Source organism: Saccopteryx leptura, chromosome 7 (genome assembly GCF_036850995.1).
Source record: "Saccopteryx leptura isolate mSacLep1 chromosome 7, mSacLep1_pri_phased_curated, whole genome shotgun sequence".
Lineage (NCBI taxonomy): Eukaryota > Metazoa > Chordata > Mammalia > Chiroptera > Emballonuridae > Saccopteryx > Saccopteryx leptura.
Window position 1 is genome coordinate 65,289,954 of NC_089509.1, and position 21,667 is coordinate 65,311,620.

General features: G+C 39.5%; 1 protein-coding gene across 2 annotated transcripts in view; it reads right to left on the minus strand.

The window, feature by feature from the left end:
* Positions 1-12,154: 12,154 nt before the first annotated feature.
* SESTD1 (SEC14 and spectrin domain containing 1) overlaps positions 12,155-21,667 on the minus strand; it is a 118,622-nt gene continuing 109,109 nt past the window's right edge. For both annotated transcript variants that reach the window (XM_066346692.1, XM_066346691.1), the window contains 2 exons: positions 14,979-15,100; positions 12,155-12,856 (listed from right to left, as the gene is read on the minus strand). In XM_066346692.1, coding sequence (XP_066202789.1) covers positions 12,727-12,856; positions 14,979-15,100 — 252 coding nt within the window. In that variant the 3' untranslated portion in view covers positions 12,155-12,726. The remainder of the gene's footprint in view (positions 12,857-14,978; positions 15,101-21,667) is intronic.

The window sequence follows — 21,667 nt, forward strand, 5'->3', positions numbered from 1 at the left end:
TCTAAAAATTTACTGTATAGGTTCTGATATCCACACTGTCATTTCAAGTAAGAATGCCCCACACCAGTATTCACACAGAAGTATCTTGCTGAGTGAATATTCATTTTTGTTAATACATCACTCACCCAAGTCATAGAACCCACATGAAAGACAATGATTGCTAAGAATGTCCGGAAGGATAAAAGAAGTTACTAACACCTGCAGGAAAAATGATATTCATATACTCAGGCTTTCAGGAAAAACAGGAAACAAGATGAGAGAAACTCCCAGAAACCTGGAAATCAAAACTGGAAACAAATGTAGCAGGTCATTTGTGCCCCACCCTACACAATTCACACTACCATAAGCAAACTGGCTTCCTATCATAAGTCCACCTCATATGGGAAGGACTTCAAAGCATAGTCAGCCCTGGCCGGGTCGACAGTTGGTTAAAGCTTCATCCTGAAGCACCAAGGTTGTGGATTGGATTCCCAGACAGGGCACATATGGAAGCAACCAATGGGTACATAATTGAGTAGAACAACAAATGGAAGCTTCTCCCCACCCCCCACCTTCTCTCTCTCTAAAAGTAAGCAATAACAAAAAAATAAAAAACCAAAGTCAATTTTATTTTTAGGTTCGGCTTTGGCATGTTCTTGCCATAAGCTAATGTTATCAGGGTGATCTGACAGCCTCACCCCAAATATTTGAACACCAACTATGCATAGGCCCTAATTTCCTTTATCAGCACTTTCGGGCAAACAAGTGTGTGAGGCTTGCTTGCTTGTACTTTGCCTAATTGGTGCATGAGCACAGGGCAGCACCTCCTGTGTATAGTCTACGTAAGGTTGCAGGTGTTTGCCCTCAAGATGGCAGATTGTAAATTGCAGATTGCCTGCTGCCATTGGGAGGGGCCAATTTTTGCTACTGTTTCCCAGAGAAGGAGTTCTTCCCCCAGCCTGTTTTGCTTGCGAGTCCTGTGAGAGAGAGAAAGAGAAGTGGTTTTCCCTGCCTGCTTGCTCGTCCGCCATTGCGAGACTTGAATAAACAGAATGGTGCACCATTTTCTCACTCTACAGTTCCTATACTGTCTGTCCAAATCCAGTGGGAACCTGCGTGGCCACAACCACCAGCCTTACATCTTGCGCAGCTGGCAGGATTTGGATCAGATCAGTATGGAGCTGCCATCACCCTTAAGAGGTGAGGTAGAGGAGTGGGTGTTGTTCTCCAGCATATGGTTCCCCTTGGCTGTCCTTTTGGAGGCTGTGGGCCTGATGTTTTTTTACAACCCTGCATGAGGAAACCAAGAGCTCTGTGAGAGAGGCTGATTGAGGTTGAAAGCTCCAGGGTGAGCTGTAGATCAAGCAGCAACAACGGCATGAGCTGGAATGGTCACGGGAAAAAGAGCTGAGAACTGCAGGTCAGGCTACAGGCTGAAAACCAGTGATGGCTTGAACTGGACCAAGTGCTGGAGAAGGAGGCTAACTGCTCTGAAAAGCTGCAGTGTGAGATGCAGGCTGAGCACCAACAGCACCTGGAACTGGAGAGATCTCTAGAGAAGGAGTTACTGATTCGTGAGCTCCAGTATTCCCTGGAAGCAGAATGCTGGCACCAACAGTTGGAGACACAACTGCGGGTTCAAGAGCTGGAATCTCAGCTTCAAGTGGAGAGCTCACAGCCACAGGAGCCACAACGGCCACAAAAGGAGCAGCATCTGTGCCAGCAGAATGGCTCTGAGTCAGTGGGAGCAGGTGTTTCCAATTCCTCCTCTTCTGAGGGTCAGGAGTCTTAGGCTGAAGCTGCCGTCCACAGAGCCCAGCCAATGGTCACCCAGAAGGTAAAAACCCAGCAGCCCAGAGTCCCTCAGGGGCTGGCACAGCACCCTCCACAGGTAGTGGAGCACTCTGTGGTCTGTCCTTACACCCAGGCAGAGCTAATGGAGTTGGGGGTGCAATTTAGGCAGAAACCCACTGAACCCCTGGCAGCCTGGTTGCTGCAGTTGTGGGATGTAAGGGGTGGATGGCATCATCAGAACTGCCAGGACAACCCAGGAAACCATACCCTATTAGAATGGGTCATGTCAACCATTCATATAGTCTGGCAGAATGCCAGAGACTTGCCAGGAGCAGTGAGTAGATGGCATTTCTATAGGGAGCTAGTAAAGGTCCTTTGGGAACTAGGTATAAAGAATGCTGCTTTCAATCTCAGGTCTCATGGACCAGATGAGGAAGTGTTCATGGCAGGGATGAGGGACCTTACTCTCTGCAGCATCCCTTCTGCCCTTTTTGGGTCACTAGTGACTATCTTGGGTCCCTCTGTGGGCCGGCCCATGAATGCAGTTACACAGATGGTAGCAGATTTGGGGGAGCTGGAGGAAGCACGGGACTGTAAGGCTGCATAGGCTGCTGCCTGTGCTGCCCCCGCCCAACAAGAGAAACAGGCCTATAAATGTTACCCAATCACAGATGCGGGAAGATTTAACTGTGGCTGAGGCAGATTGGGAGAAATTAGGTGGCAAGTCTAATAAAGTTCTTTTGGAGCTTTGGTGGCAGCTTGAGTCGGGACAGAAGTTCCAGATGCTGAAAAGGCAGATGGCATGATTACAAGATTATATGATGGAGACAGCTGTGGGAGAGGATCCTCCTCAAGACCCATTGTTCTAGTTTAAATACAGAGAAGGCCAAGAGACCCACCTAACCGGGATGGGTGGGGAGGCCTGAGGCCCCATGTGAAACTGATAATTCATTGATCATCTTCTAATGTGCAGCAGGTGTTGGCATGAAAATAGATGCTTTTCTGCTGTGGTAGCAGCAATAGATAAGAGAACTATCAAGGTAGCACAGGCCTTGAATGTGTTGACCCCACCAGGCCCTGTGAGCTTGCTGAGGGGTTCAAATGGGGATTGTGGCGACAGACAGGGCACTTATGGAAAGGCGCTGAGGTACGTTAATAAAGAGCTGTATGCCTAGTCGCCTGTAATGGACCTTTACCTTGGTGATTTGCAGACAGCTGGGCTATCATGGACTGACCACTGAATGGTGCCACGGACTCTTAGACTGTACCCAGAGGGGCACCAGCTCCCTTGCTGGATGGACATGTCACTTTTGGACAGCATGAGAAACCCTGATGGGGCTCCTACACCAGGAAGCTGCTCTCATCCAATTGCAGAGACACCAAGGATACTTTACAGTTTCCATGGACACAGCCCTGGACTATACAGGCCTTCTCACCTACCGTGGGGTAAGGGACTAGAGGTGGGCCTCCAGTTGGCACCTTGGGCAGAGTGCTCAGGGAGACATTATGAAGGGCACCTTATAATTATTGTAATTGTATAACTTGTGCTGTTTCTGTTGTCTATGTAATGTACCTCACTCCTCACACAGGGAAGGAGTGTAGAAGATACCTGTCATGTAGATTGCGAAGCAAGCAACCCTAAAGGGGTGGAATGTTGGGCAAACAAGTGTGTTAGGCTTGCTCACTTGTACTTTGCCTGATTGGTGCAGAGAACAGGGCAGCAGCACGTGTACAGTCTATGTAAGACTCCAAGTGTTTGCCTTCAGGGCAGCAGACTATAGATTGCAGATTGCCTGTCGCCATTGAGGGGCCATTTTTTGCTATTGTTTTCCGGAGAAGGGGTTTTTCTCTCAGCCTGTTTTGCCTGGGAGTCCTCAGAGAGATGCAGTCCTCCCTGCCTGTTTGCTAGCACACCGTTGCAAGATTCTAATAAACAGAATGGCCCACCATTTTCTGGACCCACAGTTCCTTTACCATCTGCCCAAATTCAGTGCAAATCTGCATGGCCATGGCCACCGGCCTTACACAAATCAGTGTAGTTTGATGTAGTCCTACTTAGTTTTTACTTTTATGGTTTGTGCTTTTGGTGACATAAAAAATTGTTGTCAAAATCAATGTTAAGCAGCTTTCCCCCTAAATTTCTTCTAGTAATTTGTTTCAAGTCTTCTATTGTCTTTAGTCCATGAAGAATTTTTGTGAGTGGTGTAAAACAGAGATCCATTTAATTTTTCTGCCTGTGGCTGCCCAGTTTCCCCAATGTCATTTATTAAAGAGACTACCCATTCCCCATTGAGTTTTCTTAGCTTCCTTGCCATGTATTAGTTGACCATATATTTTAGCTTTTACTTTCTGGGCTCTCAATTATGTTCCATTGGTCTGTGTGTATTTTTATGTCAGTACCAAACTATTTTGCTTACTATAGTTCTGTAATACAGTTTGATAACAGGAAGTGTGATGCCTCTGGCTCTGTCCTTTCTCACGATTGCCTTGACTATTTGTCGACTTTTGGGATTACACAAATTTCAAAAATATTTTTGTGAAAAATGCCATTGGAATTCTGACAGAAATTACATTGAATGTATAGAGGGCTTTGGGGTGTATGAACATTTTAACAATATAAATTCTTCCCATCTATAATCACAGAGTATCTTTCCATTTGTTTGAGTCTTCTTCAATTTCTTTCATCCATGTCTTAGTCTTCAAAGTACTGATTACCACTGCAATGTGATATCCCTCTCACCCCTGGCCTCCACAGACTGGTTAGGCTTGAATAATTAACATGGCTGAAACAAAGGGACATTTCAATCAAACCCAAGGATGGAATCAAACTTATTTTAAAAAGAAAACAAAAAACAAAGGTTTAAGATTGAGAAACTGAAAGGAAGCTCTTTCGTTCAGAATGAACACTCAGGATATGAACAGTATTTTATTTGAAACCACTCCTCAGAATTCCATTTCCTAACTACTTTTGGATTTGCAAACTTGTATATTAAAACAGACCAGCTCATGGAGAACTGCAAAGCAGACGTCTCTTTTTGTGCCCTCACACTGTTCCCTTCTGATCTTCTCTGCCGGAATGTACACCGCCAGTCCTGGGCCCCATGCCCAGCACCATCCACTCCTTTGCACTGGTTGTTGAGCAGTCCCCGGTAGGGGGCGGCGTCCTAACAGTATTAGCAAATACTCAATTCAAGTGTTGCCCCTTCTAGATGATGTTGCATTTAGAAGGGACTCTTGACAAGAAAAGACGAAAGTTTTCACATTTAGAGTGTGGAACGTTAAAAAGCAAACTTAAAATTTTACAAAAAGTAATGTGAATAGAAGCAGAATTCATCAGATCATGTTACAGAAATCATATGACTTAATTCTCCCTAGACTTTATAATGTTTATTTACAGAAACCAAACTTATTGTCCAAAGTGATAACATATCAAATAAATACATATTAAATATGCAGCTATTCATTGTAGTCTTTAACATTTTATTGCATTGACAATGTATAGAACATTTTAAGAATTTACAGTAGAAACCAAATATCCCAGCCCTTAAAAGTTGAATAGGAAAGACTGGATGAAGCGTTCATAAATATCTTTGAACATGAGCATTGGGAACATAAATATAATAATTTTACAGGCAGGTAACTGTTATATGTAATAGAACAGGCGAGGAAGGTAAAACACAGTGGTTAAGAAGGTCACTAGGATGTGAAATTACAATAGCTGGGTGGTACTGAATAGAGACAACACTGAAAATAGGATTTGTAAATGCTAAAATGTCCTGCAAAAACATAGTTATCCCCTATGCACAACTGTGAGGTAGAATTCTTCCCAGCCAGTTTTCTGTTTTCTTGACCACAACCTAGGGGCATTCCCTGTCCAGATGGTTCTCTCTCACACTGCTGTACATGGGACTAAGTAGTACATGATTTTTATTATTCCTTCTGCCCCCATTAAACAGAAATAAATCTTTTCTGTTCAATTATCAATCTTATTTTACCAACTGAAAATGGGTGATAAGTTAGTAGTATAAACAATTCAGTGTTATTTCTTCCAGCTAACATATCACCATGCTAGGTAAGTGCTTTAATCTCTCAAAGAGTGAAAATAATGTTAAAATTTCAGGTACAGAAACCCATTGGGACTGTTTCGGGCAGACAGGTGTCTGTTTACCTCAAATAACACCAACTGCCAATTGTGAACAATGTCGATTCTATCCCAAATCCACTTCTAGTATTTTAAATATGGATCATAAAAAATGTTTACACCTTTCTACATACCCAAAAATATAGTGAAAATCCAACATCCACAGACAGCACAACTATCCTGGAAAAAGGTATGGCAGTTCCTTTTAAAACTACCCTATGACACAGAAATTCTAATCCTAGGTATTCACCCAAGAGAAATGAAAGCCTGTGTTCACATTAGACTTACATTAACAATAATCAGAGCAGCTTTATTTATAATTGCCAACACTGAAAACAGCCCGGGTAGTCGTAAATAGGAAAATGGATAAACTGCACTCTAGTCATCCAATGGAATACTATCCAGCAATAAAAAGTGAGCTGCTAACACACCCAACAACATGGACAAGTCTCCAAACCGTGGTACTTCTAGAAAGAGTACATGCTGTGTGATTCTATTTACACAAAGATCTGAAACAGACAAATCCTATATATGAAAAGAAAAAGAACAGTGGTTGCCTTTGGGGGTTGGGTGGGGACAAAGGTTGACTTAAAAGGGCCACCTTTTAATTTAAGGGTGTGAATTTTCTGATAACATTTGATATTTTGATAGCCCTGTAAGCATTTACCAAAAGTCAGTGGATGTACGCTTAAGATTTATGCATATCATTGTATGCTAACTTTATATAAAAAGTATTGAACTCGAGTTAATGATACGGTATGAAGTACTTAGTATGAAGTGTACAGATGTCTGCAATTTAAAATGAATCAGAAAATGGCGTGAGTTGATGAACTGGATGGATATGGACAACACAAGCACAGTTAGTGCTGACTAGCATCTGGATGGTGAGCACACTGGAAAATGTTAACTTTTTATGTTTGAAAGATTTTTATAATAAATAAATTGTTGGGGGAAAAATCCAGGCTGCAATCTTATCAAATAATGTTGCTGAGAATTTCACTATTGAGCCCATGGCACTATAATCATCAAATTCTTCCAACTGGTGTCAATTTAAAAGGCTAAGAGCTTGTAAAAGGACAGTTCTGAGTGTGACATGAGCAGTTAGTTCTCAAATCTATGCTGGTTCAAAATTGTCAGTGATATTTTGATCCTCTCACACCTTTAAAAATACATGTATTGATCAGACATTTTTTTTTTTAAGAGTAGAGTTTTTTTATTTTTTTATTTATTCATTTTAGAAAGGAGAGACAGGGAGAGGGAGAGAGAGAGGAGAGACAGAGAGAGAGAAGGGGGGAGGAGCAGGAAGCATCAACTCCCATATGTGCCTTGACCAGGCAAGCGCAGGGTTTCGAACAGGCGACCTCAGCATTTCCTGGTCGACGCTTTATCCACTGCCGCCACCACAGGTCAGGCCTGATCAGACATTTTAAGTAAATTTGTTGACTGTGTAGACTAACATAAGAGCTAAGATGAAAAAACACTCAAAAGAAAAATCAAACTTAGAAATTGTTTTTACTATGATTTCTAAACTATAAAAGAACCAGAGTAATTATTTAAAAAGATGTGTAGACCCAAAAGATGACATGAGCCTTGCTTGACTTTAGTGAACAGGCCCCTATATTCTGAATGAAAGGGCAACTGAATCATCCTCCTGTCTCTGAGGGACACCCCACAGAGATAACATTTTACTTGTAAATAATACTTCTAAGAATGAATTCTGACTTCAATAGCCTTTTGTCAGAAAGGTTTCCGCAGGCCTAGCTAAAAATCCAGTAACACATCTCTTACCTCAAATGTGGTAATTATTAAGTTATTTGGTAAGAATTCCTATATATCAATTATATATATGTTTTGTGTGTATGGCCCCATAAGAGTTAACAAAACTAATCTTCATTATTTTAAAAATGTACTCACTGCTCTCAAAATATTTAGTCAATAGTCATGGCTTTGCTTTGATCTCTAAATCCTTCAAGTTCTAGTACAGGCTCTGGCCTTTCCCTGAAACACAGACTAGGGTTGTCAAGTTTCCAAACAGCTTTAAAATATCAGTTATGTTATTCAGCATCAAAACTGGGAAGCTTTTTCAGTCTTAAACATTGCCCTACATTCACGCTATCTCATGGAGGACCCTTAGTCCTATCAATCTCTATTATAGGATCAGTCTTTTTCCATTATTATCAAAGTTTACCAAGATTTCTCTAACTGAACAGCATTAAGGGTGGTCTCAAGTCATGTTTTCATCTTAACAGCTTTGTGCACTTACTGTTTCTATAGATTGGTGCTGCCTAAAATCCTCTCCAGGTATGACTTTCTTTTACTTACTTATTAATGGAACTGTGTCATGTCCTGTCAACCTCAGAGTAGGTGACACTCCTCACTTGCTTTCCATCTTGCTGCACTATCATCCTGCCCAAAAAGTTTATTTGTCAGATTTAAAAATCTTGTTATTTAGCAATGAGCTCACCGACTCTGCCCTCAGTATCTTCAGCTGGCAGTTCTGAGCTTGGGGAAACGGAGGTTCAGGAAGCAGTGTGAACAATGCGCCCCTCCCCACAGGACCCACGCCTGTAATCCGAGACAAGAGCGAAAGTAAAGAATATCCAATCTTCTATTCTGAAAAAATATTTATAGTAATAATACCTTCCATTTTGGGAAACATTTTAGTTTTCAATACATTTTTAAACATGATTGTTATTTCACTCTTGATATTACTTAACAGGGTATCTCTCATTTACAGACCCAGAGTTTAGTGGTCTTTAGCAAGGTCAGTAAATGGCAAAGCCAGATTTTGAAGTCAAGTAGTCAAAATCCGAACTCTTTTCATTATATTCACTATAGTTATTTTAGCTCTTATGGTTTACAGCCATACCACCCCAAACACGCCTGATCTTGTCTGATCTCGGAAGCTAAGCAGGGTCGGGCCTGGTTAGTACTTGGGTGGGAGCTTTTATGATCTTTCCCCTACTATTCCTGCCATCATTTATGCTTCTTAGCAAAACCTAGACTTTTCAGTAGTACATACTAAAGTCAAATAATGTCATATGTTAAACCTGTACTTCATTTTGCATTATCAAGGGATTTGTTACCTAGAGAAGAATAATTTCCACTCCCAACTGAAGCTTTTCTATTTTTTTAACTGAAAGTTACTACTTGTAAGTTTGCTAATTATGTTAACTGTATCCAGTTATGTTACAGCCCAACTTTTTAATCCTAAAAAAATTTTCCTTCAGGGGTTTAAGCAAAGATATCCCAATCATGGAAATATTGTCATTGATGATCTTTACTAATGTTAGTTTCCTATACCAATTTCAATAGGCTCAAGATGTGGAGGATTTTAGTAACCACAGTATATTTAGTTTTTATTTTATTGTGGTACTGTGAAGATGGGAAAAGTACATAATAATATCCAATCTCTCTAGCAAGAAACTTACAATACAGTAGGAAATTCTGAATTCTTTCTCAAAAAGTAGACTATACAGAGATAGGTCCAGTTATCCCACAATCACACCACTCTTAGATCAGAGAGTATGGTTTGCTCAGAATGAGCAGGAAAGTAAATGTCATGTTCATATTAAGCTGTATGCCACTAAGTATAATGATAATAAACTAAACAGCACACTGCATGTCAACTGATGGGGTAATGAAACAAACACATTAATACTAGGAACATTCCTATAAAGTGAGAGAAGTATCCAATCATCTCTATAGCAATGAATCCTAGACCTGAAATCAACATCCTCACTGGTGAGCCGAGCAGTTTCATCCATATCACCAATGTCACCCAAGCAGAATAATGTCATCAATAATGAGGACTGGGAATAAAGCCACTTTTATGAGATGAAATGATCATCTTTGCATTATAACACTGCTGGGCAAAATGTGTGTGAATGAATGCCAAAACTGCTAATACTGAATTTACACGAGAGAAAATAAATACATGATAAAGAAAAAAAATATGTAACACCCCTCCTAAAAAAAAAAACCCCGAACAAAACTAGTCTAATTAACACACTGCAGTAATTCCCTGAGATGGGCTAAAGTAACGTGAAGGTTGTGGCATATACCAATTAGAAACTGTTTCTTTCTCCATTTGCTGGTCAACACTAATTTATTTCATACAAAAAGCTCATGATTTCAAAAAGACTGCAGTTACCTCCTTCATATGTACTCTAAATGAACTACAAAAAAAATTACATTAGGGAATTGCAGGGTTTTCATTCATAAATGTTATGTTTATATACAGATTAACATACAGAAAGTAGCAGCAAGTTTATAAATGAAGAACAAAAATATTTATTATGTTAAAAGCATATTCAGCTTCATCAGAAACACTTAAATTATAAATAATATTTCTACATGTTGCCTTATTTTACTTTTGCTGTATGCAAGATAGCTTAAGGCATATAAAATTTAACTCACTTGGAAAGCAGGTGAGTTGATGGTATAACTATGTTGTAACTCTCATTACTTACAATCCTGTCCTTTTCCAGCAAACTCCTATTAAAAACATTCTACCTACTCTAAAATTCAATAGAAGAAACAGACATTGAGTATAACTGAATATTTAAATTAGCTAGTATTGAAGTACCTAAAATACCAAATGGCTTCCTAATGAGTAGATTCACTAATAACTCAGTCATAACTTTAGGAAGTATGTTTAATACACACTTCAGACTACAAGATGAGGGATTATTACTAATGCCTCTACAAGGCTATTTACATACAAGGAAACTGAGCAACTATTACACTTGAGCAAAGGTCTGGGACCAGAAGTCCCTGGTATTCCTTCCCTCAGAAGAGCTTGTAATGTAGCAGGAAGATATAAACAATTGTACCATGTGGTTATTAGCACCATCATGAGACTAAATAGAGAATCACAAAAGTTGACACTCATAGAAGTTAAGCCCTAAAAGACTGAAAGGATTATCAGATATAGAAAGAACTTCCTGGATGTTTTTAGAAGCAGCAGCAGCCCCAGACAGGAGGGAACATTTGAATGTTGCCCCAGATTTTATGGCATGTGGGGCTAGAAAAAAGGCTGTACCTTTAACCAAAATTGCTCCAAGAGGAGAAATGTAAAACATATTATAAATAGCTTCATCTAGCTTGGTTGAAATGTCAAGTAGGTAGTGGAAAGATTTTGGACCAGATTTATAACATAGGACACTGCGGTAAAATAGAAGCCGTAAGGATAAGAATCTGAAAGCATTCTGAAGAAAGAATCCAAGAGAGCACATCTGTAGAAGTATTGTAACGCAGAGTGATGTGACTGTATTCAGAGTTATGGCAGAAGATAGTATCTTCAAGGGAGGACACACTGCCCAGGAAAGGTTGCTCAATGGTGTAAATGTTGCAGAGACAGAGAAGGGTAAGAATGCAGCTTGGGAAGAAAGCATTCAGTTCACTAACTGGGGTCCACTGAGAAGTTTCAGTGCAGTGCTGTGTATAACCAGATGAAGAGGTGCTGAGCAGAGAGCAGTGAGCAGTGAGGCGGCAGAGCCAATGGAGATGGACTTTTCCAAGAAGTCTGGCAGTGCAAAGATGGCTAGAGAAACCAGCACTAGAGGGTACATGAGCATTTCTGAGGACGAAGAGAAACCAGCATACAATTCTTTGCATATTTTTATATTGATCAAAGATTTAAAAGTTATTTTTAATCTTTTAAAAATTTTTTCTAAAATAAAAATTAACACAAATTAAATTATATACATTTACCATTTAAACTTAATATAAACTTAAAAGCACTCGTATTTTATAAATTTTATTTCTAAAAGAGCACAGTTTTTGTATAAGGCTACTTCAGAATTTTGCTTCTAATAAGAAATTAAACTTAGCAGTTGCTACTTAAGCTCCAGAAACAGAACTCCACTGTAAGGAATAATTGTGCATGCCTTCTTCCCCAGCCTTCCTCCTCCAAAGACAAAGTCTCTCAGGGGAGTTAATAATTTGGAAAATATTTTTCAAGTTGAAGTAGAGAAAAATTAGAAATAGTATTCCATTATTTGTAAGTTATTAAAGATCTAAGTTGTTCTCCACAATTATTTTTTTCATGATAAAACATGCTTATTTATTATATATACATGCTTACATATAAATTTCTGGCCTAAAACACATGCAACCAACTTGAAAAAACAAGTATTAAACCACCCTAACAATCATAAGAATGCCCCTTCTAATAAGGCACTCATGTTTGGAAATAGGATATAACCACCAAATTAAATAAGATGTTTAAAAGAAGCCTTTTATTAAGAACGAACAACTTTTAATACATTATTATACAAATAGGAAAATGTCTTTTAATGAATATGATATATCAAAGATCTGAAGATTTTCTTCATACTGACACAATAAAAATAATCAATTTTGAAGAAAAATTACAAAGTAAAATTTTGAGGACACCACTGTTTTCTAATAACCATTTAACTCTAGTCTAAATTTACTACATTACCTGGGGAGGAAGGGCAACCATTTTTATATAGAGAATTCCTAAACTCTTATTAGCACCATTCAAAGCTTATTATCAGTTGTTCATCTATAAACGGACAGGTCAGGTAAAGCTTTAAAGCAAGTTTTCAGTGCAATGTTTACAGTTCCTTCTTTTAAGATACTTGGAGTCTATGGTCTCAAAGCATGTTAAATAATTATGCCTTGGTAGTTGCAAGGTGTTAACATGTAGAGAGAAATGTGAAATGAAGAGAAATGTGGCTTATCTTGGCTGTGAAATGTATCTTAATGTATTGTGGCTAACGCTGTAGTATGCTGACAACATGCGAGATTATTACGAACGCAGATCTGTGAGAAGCTGGTAGCTATTAGCTCTCTGTGGTCATCATTTCAGGATGTCTCAGCTGCTGCCTTTTGAGATTAACTAGTTTCATCCTGTCTCTGATGTGTTCTGCAGTAGAAGCCATGTCACTTGGACTCCCAAAATACTGTTCAGTTCTAAAAATCAAAACAAACAGAAAAAGCCCATTCAGATTAATACAAATCCACTGATCACTGCAAATACAAAAGGAAGAAAATTTACCATAAAAATCATCTGAGATATGACATTAGTTCATCTTTAGACCATACTATTTCTCTTTGAGTAGTAATTCAGTAAGAGAAACATTTTTTAAATGCATAAAATATATGAAGGCATGTCACGAAAAATACATTAGTGGTATAAATGTTGTATTATGAATAGTTAGGATAATCTCAATAACCAACAATGCAACCAAGCCATGCAACAATAAATGAAACAGTGTAACACTGGAAATACTGATTTCAATTTTGAATCCATAACATACACAAATATAAATTTTGTATGTGTATTTCAGTGCTATGTGTATAATCACTGTCTAATACAGTTGGCAATTAATACACCATTTAATGTTAAGGTATTGTTTGGGACATTAACAGGTAAAAATCATTTAATTTTATCCTACCTGCAAAGATACTGTATTCAGAGCCACAGGATCTTTTAGAAATAGAAGAGTTCTTGAAAATTATCTGTTTAAGCTCTTCACTTTTTAGATCAGAAAACTAAAGTTGTTACCAGCTAACTTTATCAGTTTTCATATTTATTCTCTCATACATTGTGAGGTATAACATGACTATAGGCTAATTCTGACTGTTCAAGTTAGGGTACGACTAGAGGTTATATGCATAATAGACTATGAAGATTACTCTTTTAAGGGAATAAAAGTATATCTTCTCAGTATCAATTCCAAAGAATCATTTGATGTTCAAGACACACACAGCAGTAGTTGCAATATGTGTCAGATTTGTTTTAAGTAGTTGATATACTTTTACCTCATATAATTGCCATATCCCTATAACTTGAGGAGGTATGAGTCCTATTTTTATATGAGAAAACTGAGGCAAAGGAAGAAAGTGACTTGCCCAAAGTATCACAACTACTAAGTGGTGGCAGGATGATTTAAACCCAAGACATCTGTTTAAATCCACAATACTAACCATTACTCTATACCAGTGGTCCCCAATCCCCGGGCCGCGTACCGGTACTGGTCCGTGGGCCATTTGGTACCGGTCCACAGAGAAAGAATAAATAACTTACATTATTTCCGTTTTATTTATATTTAAGTCTGAATGATGTTTTGTTTTTTAAAAATGACCGGATTCCCTCTGTTACATCCGTCTAAGACTCACTCTTGATGCTTGTCTCGGTCACGTGATACATTTAACCGTATCACCCTAAATGCCAGTCCGTGAAAATATTTTCTGACATTAAACTGGTCCGTGGCCCAAAAAAGGCTGGGATCACTGCTCTATACCACAATGTAAGGATAAAGGTATCCAATGATTTAATTTTCCTATCGTTTGAATTAAATATCCTCTGGATTATCTAAATAGTTTTCATTGAGAAGGTATAGATCCTCAGATAAAGCTCCTTCTGATCTACTTACTGGACCACTTATTTGCATGAGATAATTTCATATTTTTATCATCAACTATTTGAAATGAAAGAAATATGGGAATCAGAAGCCCATTATTTTACAAATGAAGCAACAGGGATACACATAGCACAGTGCAAGAGAATGGATTTGGAGCCAGAAAGACCCGACATTGCATCCTCATTCCACTTAGAAGCTGTGAATTCCTGAGCACCTTACTTAATCTTTCTGGGCCTCAATTTCTTCATCTGTAAATGAGAAATAATCATACTGGCCTGGCACTGTTTGGTCAAAAGCAATGAAGATTTAACTTAGTGCCAGGCATAGGCTGAGCTCACTAAACAATAGTCCCACTCCTTCCCTGAACAATGTCCAAAGTCACTGTACTCCCTGTCATCATAGCCATGGCTGGACCCCAGCTGTCACCCTAGTCAATGATCTTTCTTCTACAACAGCTGTCAAGAAGTAACACATTTGATGGCATAAAGTGCCAAGTGCTACTGTTGCTAAAAGCCAAGTTTGGATTTCTTTACATTTTAAACCAGTTTACTGTAGAAACTGAAAATGTGAACCAAAGCTAACTGACTTGGCTTTTTAAACAAATAGATTCTCCTCTCTTGATGATTTCAAAAATAAAAAAAACAATGTTATAAGAACATGCACCATACCCATCAGGATAAACTACAGGAACTGTTAATCTATCCAAAAGTGATTTCCCAACTGCTTCAATTTCATCAAATTGCTCCTCATCATTAATAGCTTCAGGCTCTTCTGGACAGTCTTGCAAAATCTGCAACAAATAAAAGGGCAACATAAGAGAAACGAAATGAAGCTAATGCAAATAGCTTGAAGATGTTTATATTTAGTTTTATTTTAGCATCTTCATGTACAGCACTATGTAAGACTGAGCTACTATTGGCAAAACTAGTTCAAGAAATTCAAATAATACTAACCAATTACAGGGGGTCCTTGGATTATGACAGTCTCGACATAATGTTTCAAGTATATGACACTCCCATAAACACTTTAAAAAATTGAGTTGTGTGTGTTTCGCCTTATGCTGTTAGTGTAGGCTGGGGGTGTCACAGAGCTACTGGCATCGCATGGGAGAGGAGCTGTCTGCTGAGGACCTCATTCAGCTGGAGAAGCAGATGACTAAGAGGAAGAGATAGAAACCCCAGAGTACAAGAGATTCACAAACAAGGGTTTGGAAGGTTTTTCTATGGTAGATGGGTTGGCAAAATTTCAGGCCGAGGACCCCAGCGATGACAGATTCAGTAAGGATCTGTCTACAGAGCTGTTATGGATGCACTGCAATGCTGTAGGCAGATTCTGGGAGAGAAGACGTAATCAATCTTCCAGACTGGTGTGGAACAATTCTCTGAGAAGGTAGAGAGGCCTGTACAGATCCTGTACCCTCTCCATCAGCTGCTTCTCTAGATGAAACACCTGTAGAACAGGTAGAATCATCTCCAGCATCTCCTGCGTGTTCCTTAGGCAATCCCGATCCACCTGACCCAGTATCTCCAGCACCTTCTGCAGGTTCTCCTGCCTCTCCAGCTTCCTCCTCCCAATAGGTCACTCTCTCCCACCTTGCAATGCCCCTTCCAGTGTGCAAGCCAGCCACAGGAAAAAAGGTAAAGAATTATTTTTTATACTTATTTTTTGTCATTTTTCAATGTTTAGTATAATTATATCCTTTTCCTTTTTCTGTGGCTTAGTTGTGTTTTTATATTCTAGATTATGATTTTACAACTGTTAGGATAGGTAAGTGATTTAGGCTAGGGTGTGTTTCAACTTACTTCAAAATTAGGGTTATGTCACTGTCATAGGAATGGAGCTGTGTTGTAACCTAAGGATTCCCTGTATTTGGAAAGTAAGCTCATACTGTACTTAAGAAGTATTCTTTCATTCATTAAGTCCCTTTATTTAACACTTATATGTTTTTTAGTGCTTGGGATGTAAATGAGATACAGATGCACATAAATGCTGTGATGATATAGTTAAACCTTTGAGTAGTACGAATGTTCAATGTACGTCCTTGTGCCCCCTGACCATCCAGAGTATGATTGATTTATTTTCAAAATGTGTAAGGCAACATTAAAAAAAGGCAAATGTATGTTCTTCTTTTTTCCATAAACTGGTTATCAAAAAAACATGATTTTAAAGTTAATAAAACTGGAACTGGAACTAATTTCATTTTTTGAAAAAAACAAAAAACTCACTTCCGGAGGTCAGAGAGCATGAAAAAACTCACTACTCAAAGGGTTAAACAATTTATAATTAGTTTAAAAACTGATCTGCTGGCCCTGGCTGATAGCTCAGTGGATAGAGCATCAGCCTGGTGTATGGACGTCCCGGGATCAATTCCCAGTCAGGACACACAGGAGAAGTGACTATTTGCTCCCCCCCCCACCCACTCCCCCTTCTCTCCCTCTTCCCCTCTTGTAACCAGTGGCTCGATTGGTTCGAGCACAGTACTGGGCACTAAGGATAGCTCAGTTGGAGCACATCAATCTCAGGTGCTAAAAATAGCTTGGTACTCAAGCATTGGCTAAAAATAGCTTGGTACTCAAGATGGGGTTGCTGGGTGGATCCCAGTCAGGGTGCATATGGGAGTTTGCTTCACTATCTCCCCTCCTCTTACCAAAAAACCCCAAAAACCAAACAACAAAAAAAACTGATCTGTTGCCATAACTGAAGTAAACTGATATAATTAAAATATAGGGAAGTTCTGCAACCTTTGATATTATTTTTTTCCCTTAACTATTAACAATTAAATTTAACTGCAAAAAACCTGCAAAATTTGGGGAGAGAGAAGAAAAAGTATTTATTTTTGCAACTTTTCTTTTTATTGTTTTTCAATTTTATTATGTGCTAAACAGAATGCTTTCCATGCCTATATCCTGAGTTGCCCAAAGTTTGGAGTTATTTGGAACTTTGAAGGTAGTTTGGCATAATTGATTAGGGAGACTGAGAAGACAAAAATGTATCATTTATTTCTCTTTTTGGTATTTTTTTTCATTATAAAAATAATACATATGAAAAAAATTGGTTAGTTTATATATATGAGGGGAGAAAAAGTTTGCAATTTTACCACCCCAAAATTACCTCCCTTATAATTTTTTTTTTTTGTATTTTTTAGTTCTTTCTCTTTTTAAAAATTTTATTTAGGAAATTAAATTTAACAGGATGACATTGACCAATAAGAGTATATAAGTTTCAGGTACACATTTCTATAGTACTTGAACTGTTGATTATGTTGTATACCCATTACCCAAAGTCAAATCATTGAGTGGGGGGGAAGGGCATAAAGAGGAAAAAATATAAGGTAATGGAAAGTGATATTTTGCAACTTTTTTTGCATTATATTTTACTTAACCCAGTCATTTATTTCACCACTATTCATAAAGAACATTTTTACAGCCTAAACTTCTAGATTCAATTGAAATATTTTCCCAATCATATTATACAATTTGTTTATATTTATGCTTTTATATTTATGCTTACTGGTATGAAATAGAACACAGTCAGAGGGAAATAAAATCTGACAACAGAAGATTTTACCAGAGGTTTGTACAGCAAAATAACCTTAAGCCAAGTTTATTGTAAGTATACACCACATACATATTGACAAATCATCTTTGAGACAGGAGCCAAAAACACACAATGGAGAAAAGAAAGTCTCTTCAATAAATGGTGCTGGGAACTGTTCACAGTGGCCAAGACATGGAAACAACCAAAAAGCCCTTCAATAGAAGACTGGATAAAGAAGATGTGGCACATATACACTATGGAATACTACTCAGCCATAAGAAATGATGACATCAGATCATTTACAGCAAAATGGTGGGATCTTGATAACATTATACGGAGTGAAATAAGTAAATCAGAAAAAAACAAGAACTACATGATTCCATACATTGGTGGAACATAAAAACGAGACTAAGAGACATGGACAAGAGTGTGGTGGTTACCAGGGGTGGGGGGAGGGAGGGAGGGAGAGAGTTAGGGGGAGGGGGAGGGGCACAGAGAACTAGATAGAGGGAGGTGGAGGACAATCTGACTTTGGGCGAGGGGTATGCAACATAATTTAATGACAAAATAACCTAGACATGTTTTCTTTGAATATATGTACCCTGATTTATTAATGTCATCCCATTATCATTAATAAAAATTTATTAAAAAAAAATGGTGCTGGGAAAATGGGAAAACCACATGCAAAAGAATGAAACTTGACTACACTTTGTCCCCCTGCACAAAAATTTATTCAAAATGGATCAAAGACCTAAATATAAGATCTGCAACAATAAATTGCATAGAAGAAGACATAAGTATTAAGCTCAAGGACCTTGGCCATAGAGAACAATTTATAAATTTGACCGCAAAGGCAAGGGAGGTAAAGGCAAAAATAAATGAATGGGAATATATCAAACTAAAAATCCTCTGCACAGCAAAAGAAACTGACAACAAAACAAATAGGCAGCCAACTAAACGGGAGATGATATTTGCAAACAACAGCTCTGATAAAGGGTTAATATCCCAAATATATAAAGAACTCACAAAGCTCAGGAACAAAAAAGCAAAAAATCCAATTAAAAAAGAGAGAGGAGCCTGACCAGGCGGTGGCGCAGTGGACAGAGCGTCAGACTGGGATGCGGAGGACCCAGGTTGGAGATCCTGAGGTCGCCAGCGCGGGCTCATCTAGTTAGAGCAAAGCTCACCAGCTTGGACCCAAGGTCGCTGGCTTGAGCAAGGGGTTACTCGGTCTGCTGTGGCCCCATGGTCAAGGCAAATATGAGAAAGCAATCAATGAACAACTAAGGTGTCGCAACAAAAAACTAATAATTGATGCTTCTCGTCTCTCTCTGTTCCTGTCTGTCTGTCCATATCTATCCCTCTCTCTGACTCTGTCTCTGTAAAAAAAAAAAAAAGTAATCAATAAATGAGAGGACCTGAACAGACACTTTTCCCAAGAGGACATACAAATGGCTAACAGATATATGAAAAGATGCTCATCTTCACTAGTTTACTCAAGAAATGCAAATCAAAACTACAATGAGGTTCCACATCCCACCTGTCAGAATGGCTATTACCAACAAGATGGGTAATAAGTATTGGAGAGGCTGGAGTGACGTCAGAGGTGCTCCCGAAACCTCTGCCTGAAATTTCAACAAGTTCAACAACTAGAGACAGAAAAACAATCCCAGGAGCATCTGAAATACACATACATCAAACAAAGGTATGACTGGGCGAAAAGGTGGCTGAATATATAATCCACTCTGAAGGAATTAAGACGGAGAATAGAGTATTCCGCTTTCCTCACTGATCTGAGGATGGGCTGTCTTCACTTGGAACTGAGAGGAAGGGTGGGCGAGGGAAGAGAGAAAAAGCTGGCTAGGGCAGAGATGTTCAAGCCAAGGAGAGACTGTGCTGCAGCTCTGCTTGAGTTCACCAACACGAAGCTAATGCCAGCAGCAAACCCTGGCAGAGGTGGGGGAGAGGGTTGCTTGCAGAGACTCATACCAGAGCGGTTTTGGGCTTTGTTTACTCCTGGTCTCCTGGTCAGCGAGTGCAGGCAGCGTGCGAGTGGATCCACCTGGCGCTTCGGGCACGTTCCGGACAGAGGCGCTGGGTCGGAGACGGTCAGCAGTGGCCCCCTGTGTGGGTTGTGGCCAGAGATTATGTATAAGCCTGGCTTCCCAAACAACAGTGCATGGGAAGTGCCCAGAGCCGGCTTCCTTACGCCGGGACTTGTCTGGGCAGGGCCATACAGCTATACAGGCTAACAAAGCAAACTCCCACAGAGGAAAACTTCAGAAGTGGTGGGGGGAAGGGAATGCAGCAGCCTCCAGAGAGCATACCTTCATAATGATAAAAGGAGCCTAACCCACAGTCTGCTCACTGCCCGGCTGGCTTACGCTGGTGGCTCTGGCTGACAAAGCCTTCTTTTCCAGGGCTGCAACCTAAGCAAAAAAGCACAGTCCCACAGAACAGACCTCAGAGAGCACTGCAGAAGTTGGGTGGGCTGGGCTGTAGGCTTCCCAACAAGGGAGAAGCCTGTGGAGAGCAGACCCAAGGAGACCCGCAGAGCGCTGAGGCAAATTTTAACTAGACATACTTGGGGAACCTTAGAAAGGAGCCTGACCAGAAGTCAGCTCATTCCCCTGCCTGCCTTAGCTGGTGGCTCTGGTTGGTAAAGCTTTCATACCCAGCGGCTGTGCTTTGAACAGACCTGGAGGAGGGACTTGTCAGCTTTTAGGGCTTCTCGCTCTGCAGGCAGTGACTGGGACATCTTCCTGCCAGCTGAAACAGGTTATAAAATGCAAAAAGCCTGGAGAGAGTAGACTCACAGAGCACTGAGGCATACTAGACATGCCCGAGGCTCATAGAAAGACAACTGAAAGGCAATCAGCTCCCAGCTCTGCCTGATTATACTGGTGGCTCTGGCTGGCAAAGCCTTATCCAGAACTCTGCTTTGAGCAGGGATAGAGGGGAGATTCGGCAACTCTTAGAGCCCCTTGCTCTCCAGGCAGTGGCTGGGGCAACTTTACAGCTGGGTCCCAGGCTGCTGGTTCAGGAAGGAGAGATTTGGGGAGAGGCTCCGGGAAAATGGACTCTCCCATTGTCAGAGCCTGCAAACACTAACAAGCCCCGACTACCAACGGGCAGGAGGCCTAGTTTATGTCATCACCATAGCAACACATCAACTGCAAATCTCTGCCTAAGAGTGCCACAGGGGTAGAACCTGGGGTACAGCGCTACCAGCCAAAAAGAGAGAGACGAAAGGAAAAGGAAGAAGATAACCTCTCAAAACCAGAAAAAAATCCACAGTCTTTATAACTTTTTCCATTTATTTTCTTTCATTTTTTAATTTTTTTCCTTCCACCTTGGACATTTTATCCTCTTCCTGTTTTATTATTCTCTTTTCATTTTGAACTTCATTACCCATAAATGTTATATTTTTCATCCTTTTTTCTTTCTTTTTCTTCTTTTTTCTTTTTCTCTCTCTCTTTTTCTTTTTTTCTCTTTCACTTTTTCTCTCATTGGATCCTCTCTCACAAATTATTTTATTCTGGATTCAAATTTTTTCTTTTTGTGGCATTTTGTGAGCTTTTTACTTCACTTTTCACCTCATTAGCATTTCCCCTAACTCCGACATTCCATTCTATGTAGTTTTTGTTCCACTTAAAACAAAAGAATTTTCATTTTTCACTGTATTATTTCTTTTTTCTCTTTTTCTTCTTTTCTCTTTCACTATTTCTCTCATTAGACCATCATGTACAAATTATTTAACTCTTAATCCAAATATTTTTCATGTGGCATTTTGTGGGTTCTTACCTCGTTTTTGCCTCCT